Source organism: Glycine max, chromosome 18 (genome assembly GCF_000004515.6).
Source record: "Glycine max cultivar Williams 82 chromosome 18, Glycine_max_v4.0, whole genome shotgun sequence".
Taxonomy (NCBI): domain Eukaryota; kingdom Viridiplantae; phylum Streptophyta; class Magnoliopsida; order Fabales; family Fabaceae; genus Glycine; species Glycine max.
This window is the reverse complement of record NC_038254.2, coordinates 30,531,475-30,540,471: the sequence shown is the minus strand read 5'-3', so window position 1 is coordinate 30,540,471 and position 8,997 is coordinate 30,531,475. Positions and strand designations below refer to the sequence as shown.

The 8,997-nt window shown below is 41.5% G+C and overlaps 1 protein-coding gene across 1 annotated transcript; it reads right to left on the bottom strand.

Annotated features, from left to right (window-relative positions):
* Positions 1-6,595: 6,595 nt before the first annotated feature.
* LOC100803062 (uncharacterized protein At5g65660) lies at positions 6,596-8,190 on the bottom strand. Its single transcript, XM_003552015.5, has 2 exons — positions 7,817-8,190; positions 6,596-7,447 (listed from the first exon to the last, which is right to left on the bottom strand). The coding sequence occupies exons 1-2, from the start codon at positions 8,159-8,161 to the stop codon at positions 7,268-7,270; spliced, it is 525 nt and encodes a 174-aa protein (XP_003552063.2). The 5' UTR covers positions 8,162-8,190; the 3' UTR covers positions 6,596-7,267.
* Positions 8,191-8,997: the final 807 nt, after the last annotated feature.

Sequence of the window (8,997 nt, the reverse complement as noted above, 5' to 3'; positions counted from 1 at the left end):
TGAGTATTAGTGTAGCATAGATTTTGAACAATTACACTTGTTCATGTTTGTTTTAAATTTTAGCATAACTGATTTAAAGAATTGATTTGAAAGAATAGAGGTTAAATATGGAAAAGATATTTTAAAAGAGTTTAGAAGAACAAATTTTGTTTAGCTAATAATGAAACTAAAATCGATTTTAAAATTTAAATATAGATATATTTTACCAGTATTACTTTTCAACAAATAAAATGGATAACCATGTTTGGATTCACATTAAATTTTGTAAAATCATACTAAAATAGTAGTTACGGTAATTTTAGATAATTGTTTACATATTTGATTATACATTAAATAATTGATTTTATGTTTAAAATAATTTTGAGTCAAAACCAGTACGGCAAGTAAAATGTGTCCATTTCCACGTTCAATGTGAAATAACTCATTATTACCATGAGATTTTCATCTTTTTCGCGCAATTTAGGATAGGCACTGCACGGGGCATCCAAATTCCAAAAACACTAACTATAATCACGGTAAAATTGATTTGGAAAGTGCACCGTACTGTGCAAGTGCAACTGCATTTCAGTTGCCGCATCACAAACAGTGTAGCTCATTTGGGTCTATTGAGGTGCATGCTTTATTAGATCACTGACATCAGGTAAAATGATTACGGGGTCACGTTTCTTTGAACTGTAAAATGTACAGCCGGCAAATCAAGATATGTCGTTCATGCTAAAAGTGCACATTTCTATTTCGGATTGGACTGAATCCAAAATTAAACTTGAACTTATTATTAATTACTTGAGATCCACTCACCGATAGATTGATATATGATCTTGATAAATAGAAAAATTAAATTGGGTATAATTGAATTTGGGTGCAAATCTAAGTGCCTTTCGATTTGAAGAATATATGGTCTTTATGATTTAGACCTATTTTCCATACTTGGGACATAGGCTGACCATACAGACAAGAGCTTACCATTAATTAAGTAGCCATTTCGAGTTTGAATTTGCACGTACACACGCCTCCGAATATTATAGTTTATACGTTCCTATCTAGAGCTTGATTAATTTTTCAAGAATTTCACGAACTAAGGGTTAGATATATATTGTGCGATATTATACAGAGGGGATAACAGCAAGTCAAGAACAAAATTAAAAAATAAATCCCAGGTTTTCTCTTGTTTTATCAAGGACAAAATAAACGACTTCGTTATATCCAAAAGCTCCACATTATAAATACAACAAATAAAAATCTTTCTAAAATCAAGAACTTGTTTAGTTTGTACGTTCCTATCAAGAGCTTGATTTTTCAAGAATTTTACTAACAAGATATATTATGTGATATATAATACATAGTGGATCAAAGAAAGTCATGAAAAAAAAATCCCAGGCTTTCTCTTGTTTTATGAAGGACAAAGTGAATGACTTTATTATATCCAAACGCTCCACATTATAAATACAACAAATGAAAATATTTATAAAATCAATTTCATTATTAAACTTGACGATATGTTCATACATAAATTTCTTATATAAGTTGCTGTAAAAAAAAATCTTATATAAGTAATAAGCCATAATTTGTATACGAAAATATAAAATCCATTCGTGTGCAATATCTAGTCCTTTCCTTTTCAGGTCAAAATGAAGAAGAGCCAACCAAATTGGTTTTTGTTTCCGACGATGATACCTAGCGTTCGAGGGCTAGGGAACCTCCACACTGCACGTGACCCGCGAGAGAGCTCGAAGCTCCCAGGGAAGAAGAAAACGCGAGTTCAGAGAGAAAGAGAAGGAGCTCAAGAGAGAAAGGAAACTTCTGGATTATCCATATCCTCTTCAAGTTGGTTACAACTTTTATAACGTGAGGACCCACGCTTAACCGTAAATGGTTAGCTGCTATTGCTAAGCCCTAACAATATGAACAACACGTAACTAGCTTTCCTGCCTACGATCTACCCACAGCTTTTACCCCATTCCCCAAGCCCTTCTATCCTAATTGGTAGATATCACAATGCTTGGGTAGCTGCTTCGTCCTAGCTGAATGCCTCTGGTGCATAGCTTCATCTTCAACGTGCGTATCATCCCCCCGTTCTTCAGACAAAACCTTGTCCTCAAGGTTGTAGCGTTCTCGAAGCACTTGCCAATCCTCCCACGACGCATCCTGTCGGGAAGAACTTGGCCACTGCACCAACACCATACGTCGAGGCCCATTATCGGCGGGAACCAGCTTGGAGTCAATGACCGTCAAAGGAGTGTTGGTGGCTTCTTCAGTCCTCATGACAGGTAGGGGACCCGCGTGAGCTGCTTCAGGGTCTCCCACGAAGGCCTTGAGCAATGATACGTGGAAGACGGGATGAATGCGACTGTGGGCAGTGAGCTTTAGTCGATACACGACCTTACCCAACCGTTCCTGCACCTCGAAGGGGCCATAGTAGCGCTTAGTGAGCTTCGAATATGTGGTTTCCGAAGCTGAGACTTGGCGGTGTGGTCTAAGTTTGACCAAAACCCAATCTCCGATATTGAATTCCTGAGGTCTACGGCGAGCATCTGTTACGTGTTTCATCTTTTGTTGTGCCTTAAGCAGTTTCCGACGAAGCAACTGCAAAACTTCTTCTCGTTGACGAAGCATTTCATCCACCTCCGCCACTGATGCAGCACCCCCCAAATACTCTGGAATGGCTGGTGGTTTTCGACCATAGATGATCTCGAAAGGGGTTACCCTGGTACCGGAATGACATGGAGTGTTATAAGACCATTTGTCCCATATCAAAAATTGCCCCCACGACGAAGGCTTGCGGTGAACAAATGCCCGTAGGTACTGTTCTATGATTCGGTTTGCAACCTCCGTCTGCCCATCTGTCTGTGGATGGTAGGAGGAGCTGAGACGAAGCTTAGTACCACTTAAGGCAAATAAGTCTTGCCAAAACTTACTGACAAATAAAGGATCCCAGTCCGTGATGATGCTACGAGGCAAGCCGTGAAGACGAATGATCATGGATGTGAACAGCTCCGCCACCCATTTTGCAGAGTGCTTAGTGGGTAGCATCCCCAAATGGAGCCCCTTAGAAAAACGATCCACGGCGACGAGAATGCACGTATTTCCTTTATATGATGGTAACCCAACAATGAAATCCATGCTTAGGTCTTCCCATGGCCGATATGGCACCGGGAGGGGGCACAAGAGCCCTGCAGGTTTGCGATTATCATACTTTGTCAACTGGCATGTGACACAAGCCGCGACGAAGGTGCAAACATCTTTGCACATGGAACTCCATGTGAAGTTCTCCTGGAGTCGTTGTAGTGTTTTCTGAACCCCGTAATGGCCTCCTGTTGGAGTACTATGAAACTCTTCCATGAGTAATGGAATGATGGCGGATCCCGATGGAAGCCAAAGGCGCTACTTGTGGATGATCAACCCATTTTCGAGCTTATACTCAGAGGCTATCGTGGCTTCCTTTTGAATTTTCTCTAGCAACGTTAAGGCCTCTGGGTGTGTGACTAACTCCTTCTTAAGATCAGCAAGAAAAGAGAACTGGGGTATGGACAGTAGATACAAAGAAGCCTGAGTGTCTTCTGCAACAACTCGCGATAATGCGTCTGCGACTCCGTTCTCACGCCCTGGCCGATACTGAATACTATATTCAAATCCCAATAGCCGGATGAGGTATCGATGTTGCTCCGGCGTCTGCACTGCCTGAGTCATAAGGTCCCTTAAACTCTGGTGATCAGTGAGGATCACGAAAGGGTGACCTAACAAATAATGGCGCCACTTCTTAACGGCCATGGTGATGGCTGCAAGTTCTCGAATGTAGGTGGAGGAGGGGCGAAGCTTTGGGCAAAATTCCTTACTGAAGAACGCTATAGGATGTCCATTCTGTGAGAGGACTGCTCCGATGCCGGTGCTTGATGCATCTGTCTCTACCACAAAAGGTATATCAAAGTTAGGAAGTGCTAATACGGGGGCTGTGGAAATCGCCTCCTTCAAGGTGATGAAAGCTTTTGTGGCTAACTCCGACCACTGAAATTGACCCTTACACAGCAACTGGGAGAGAGGCGCCACAATCTTAGCATACCCTTTAATAAATCGTCTATAAAAGCCTACCAACCCGAGGAAGCTTCTCAATGCTTTTACTGATTGAGGTAGAGGCCACTCCTGAATAGCGTATAACTTTTCTGGCACTGGTTCAACTCCGTTGCCGGAGACGACATGCCCCAGGTACTCCAGTTGGGACTGGGAAAAAGTGCATTTGGTACGTTTCAAAGAGAACTTCCCTGAAAGCAAGAGTTTGAACGCGCTTTCGAGGTGACCCAAATGATCCGCCATTGTTTTGCTATATACCAGCACATCACCGAAGATGACGATGATGAACCTGCGCAGAAAGGGTTGAAAGAGTTGATTCATAGTTGCTTGAAAGGTAGATGGATCGTTACACAATCCAAAGGGCATTACTCGAAACTCGTAATGCCCTTGATGTGTTCTGAATGCGGTTTTGCGAATATCCTCTTCTTTCATAAGAATTTGGTGGTACCCTTGCATTAAGTCCAGCTTTGAAAACCACTGTGCCCCGCCGAGTTCGTCTAACAACTCATCGATAGTTGGTATAGGAAACGTATCGCGAATGGTTATGGCATTGAGAGCCCTATAATCGACGCAAAACCGCCATGACCTGTCCTTCTTCTTCACCAATAACACAGGTGATGAAAAGGGACTAGCGTTGGGTCGTATGAATCCTTTGTCCAGCATTGAACTGATCTGGTCTTCTATCTCCTTCTTCTGGTAATGGGGGTACCGATATGGTTTCACGTTTACTGGTGTTGCTTCAGATAAGATGTTAATGGCGTGGTCAGTGTTCCTCGAAGGTGGAAGTTCTAGTAATGGTTGAAATAGTTGTGAGTATCTGTTAATCAGCTCCTCAATGTCGTGAGGTATTGGGATAATCTCAGGTTGTGGGGGTTTGCATGGTTCCAATTGAATGTGAAACATCATACTAGTTCCATTGGTATGTATGATGCGTCAAAGTTGAGAGGAAGAGATAGATTCTAGGGCCTGCTCGTGTTCACCACGTAGTTCCACAAGGTGGCCGGCGGCCATAAATTTCATCGTGAGAATGGTGTAATCCGTCAACACCGGCCCCAGCGTTTTCAACCATTGTACTCCCAAGATTAGATCAGCTCCACAGATAGGTAAAACATGGAAATCAATGACAAAAGGATGTCGCTGAATAGTTACCTCGACATTAGGACACGTTTGCTGGCACTAAAGTTCATCGCCGTTGCCAACCGTGACCCTTAACGGTGAAGTCACAGTCGTCGTTAGGCCTACCGACATAACCACCCTGTGGTGCACGAAATTATGCGTGCTGCCACCATCTATCAATATGCTCACTGGTTGTCCGCAAATATACCCTTGCATACGTAGTGTTTCCGGTACCACGTGTCCAGATAATGCATTAAAGCTCAACTGCATAGGCGGTGGTTCCGGTACAATTTTCGGCAGGGCCAGCTGTTGATCGTGTGGTTCTGGCACCTCATCATTATCTTCCATGATGAGCAGAAATAAGGAGGAAGAACACTTGTGACCTCGTGAATATTTTTCATCACATTGGAAGCATAGTCCCTTTTCTCTGCGCATAGCTAGTTCCTCCGGCGTGAGGCGTTTAAAAGGGACTGTGGATGAGTTTGTGCGCGTCGGTGTAGGTAATAAAGGAGTAGTGGATGAAGGTGTAAGCGTTGGTTGTTGACGAGAGCTTGGGGACGCTCCTGTTGAAGGCCGAAACGTCTTTCGCGCATCATTTTGCTTCTCCTCGTGTAACCTGGCGTAGGCCACTGCTTGACTTATGGTGGCTGGTTGCATGACTTGAACTTCTCAGCGAATCGAGGGTATCAAGCCCGATATGAAACAACTTAAAGCCATAGGAGCAGGTAAACCAATGATTCGGTTAGCTAGAGTTTCAAAATCATAAGGTAGTTGTTTACTGTTGTTCGTTGTTGCAGTTTACATAGCAATCCCGTTGGATCCTCATAAGTGGTTGATGCAAATCGTGAGTGGAGGGCGTGGAGGAATGCTGGCCAAGATGATAAGTGACCATTTCGGTGCATCCATTGGAACCAAGCTAATGCTTGTCCTTCCATATAGAATGATGCGATGGTGAGCCTCTCATGATCTGGAGTTGTGTGATACTCGAAAAACTGCGTAATCTTAAAAATCCAACCGGTGGCGTCTGAGCCATCAAACCTTGGCACATCCAGTTTCATCCGATGCGGCACTGCGAGTGATCCTGATGCCGGTAACGAAGACACCTCTGGCTGTGCTTGCGGAGGATTGAATCTACTAGCTTCAAGATGTGCTAGCCTCTCCGATAAGGTCTCCATTTTCGCCTCAACTGTTGCTGCAAATTTCGTGAATAATTCCTCCATTTTTTCTGACGATAAAGCTTTTGATCTCGTGCCTTCCGCCATGCGTCAGAACTTGTGCTCAATGAAAGCACCAATGATACCTAGCGTTCGAGGGCTAGGGAACCTCCACACTGCGCGTGACCCGCGAGAGAGCTCGAAGCTCGCAGGGAAGAAGAAAACGCGAGTTCAGAGAGAAAGAGAAGGAGCTCAAGAGAGAAAGGAAACTTCTGGATTATCCATATCCTCTTCAAGTTGGTTACAACTTTTATAACGTGAGGACCCACGCTTAACCGTAAATGGTTAGCTGCTGTTGCTAAGCCCTAACTATATGAACAACACGTAACTACCTTCCCTGCCTACGATCTACCCACAGCTTTTACCCCATTCCCCAAGCCCTTCTATCCTAATTGGTAGATATCACAATGCTTGGGTAGCTGCTTCGTCCTAGCTGAATGCCTCTGGTGCATAGCTTCATCTTCAACGTGCGTCTCAGATGCAATATCCACCATCTAGAAACTGCTTAATAGTTTAGATACTACACAAGGATGGATTGAATCAAATGAAATTGATCTCAAAATCTACGAATTGACCTGCAACCCTACCTATCCCTTATTATTTTATTTTTTTTGCATTTTATTTCTTACACTCTAATTTGGGTGAACAAAATGAATATACATTAGTACAACAAATGGTGGGAAATAGAAACATGTGATGAGAAGCAGTAGCACAACTAGCCAAGATTTTTAAATTTAGGTTTCAGAAGTTTTGTCGTGATCTATGATACTGTGGTTCCAGAAGATTCGCTGTGATCTTTGATAATTGATATTTTGAAAATTGTGGTTGTGGAGAAGAATCTTGGCCCATTTTGAAACCTTGGAAGCAGCTAATTACAAATAGAAAGGGACTGGTAGTTGCGGCGGTTTGGGCGGTGGCTTCTCCATTTCGACGGTGACAACGATGCTGTCTGGTCTTGAAGGCTGGCACGGACACGGCATGGCTATGAACTTTGGCACATCATCCCCTGGCATCAACACTGGCAAGCTTTGTCCCCTGTTTTGCTTCAATTCCTAACAAAACGAGAAAAGAAAATCCGTAAGAAAATGAACAACGTGTGGTCTTATGTTGGTACTAACTAGTAACACGACTATAACATTTGTAATAATAAAAACCATCATAGGTTATACTATGGGTAGTGATTAGTGACGGAGGATGGAGCTCAGTAGGTAACATGTTGAGTCTGATAAAAAAAAAAAACTCAGGATAAATTTTCACGTATTGCATACTTAGAAAGAATGAAAAGTTTTAAGTATTACTGTCAGATTAGTTTTATAATTGATTCAAAAGATAAAAGCTTAATTATGAGCATACATCAGAATCTTATCATGTCGAAAACTCTAATTAGGATAATTAAAAAAATTATGAGGGGTAGAGGATACCTTGGAGTGCTTAGATTTGGTGGGTGAGGAAGGCATTTGGGGTTCGGAATCAGAGAAAGATTGACGGAGGGAACACACCCTATCCCAATGGTAGCAGCAAGAGAGGACGCCACTCAAGGTGAAGATGATGATCAAGAGAAGGGCAGTGCCCAAGGGGAACCCAAGGGACGGTCGAGATGCGTCCACGTGGGGTGGCGAAGAAAGATCCTGGCTGTCCATCACAATAATGCCGTTCCTACACTCGTGTGAGGACACAACAAAGAGGATATGAGATGAAGACTTTGAAGAAAAGTGGATGAATGTGAGAGTAGTAGTTTGTGCATTGGAGGCAAAGATAGGGGGCATTTATAAAGACGAGCAAGGGATGGGAAAGGATACGTGTAAAGATGCAATTTCAAGTTGGTAACTCTCAAGTCACGTTGAGTCATGCCCATAGTACGGAAGTATGGTGGGGACCACTATTGGTGTTTTATTTAGGTTTTGGTTTCGGCGGTGGTTGCGTGTGTGTTGACAAACAGTAAGTGTTCCAGTGAACCGCGACGCCCCGACACTTGGAGGTCAGATTTTTTTCTCTTAAAAAATTATAGAGATGGGTTTAATATTTGTGTGTTGTCATTGTAAAAAGGTTAACAAAGCAATGATAAGTTATTATTAATATCCTGGTTCTAGTATAATTGATTAAACATGTATATGGTGTGGGAGTTTGAGTTCTTAGATTCTTGTGGATAATAAAAATATTATAAATATAATTTTAAGATAATAATTATTATAAAAATTAATATATTTATCATATATTTGAGTTTAACAACAGTACACAAACCTTTTAAGATGAAAGATCATAAGTGTCCTTTAATTGACTGGATGAGATTTTTTCATATATATTATATTAGATAAGATTGAATATTAATAGTAAAAATAATTTAAAATATATTTTGACTGGTATATATCCATGGACAGTTGGACACATTGAAAATACTGAATAAACACATTACAAATGATGAGTATTAAAGTAAAAATAATTAAAAAGATTGACTATTAGATTACAAATCATGCCAAAAGTAGTGTTTTGGTGGACTGCTGGTGATTAAGATTATCGAGTCTGATGGATATAAAATGAGATAAATCATTGAAGATGGAATATTGAAATGAAAAATTTGACCAAAAGAATAAAAAAGAAAGAT

What these genes read in the sequence shown, in the direction of transcription:
- LOC100803062 (XM_003552015.5), bottom strand. Translation starts at nt 8,161, where the DNA reads ATGCCCCCTATCTTTGCCTCCAATGCACAAACTACTACTCTCACATTC. An exon ending in CCAAATCTAAGCACTCCAAG is followed by an intron (nt 7,448 to 7,816) that starts GTATCCTCTACC and finishes TCGTTTTGTTAG; the next exon opens with GAATTGAAGCAAAACAGGGG.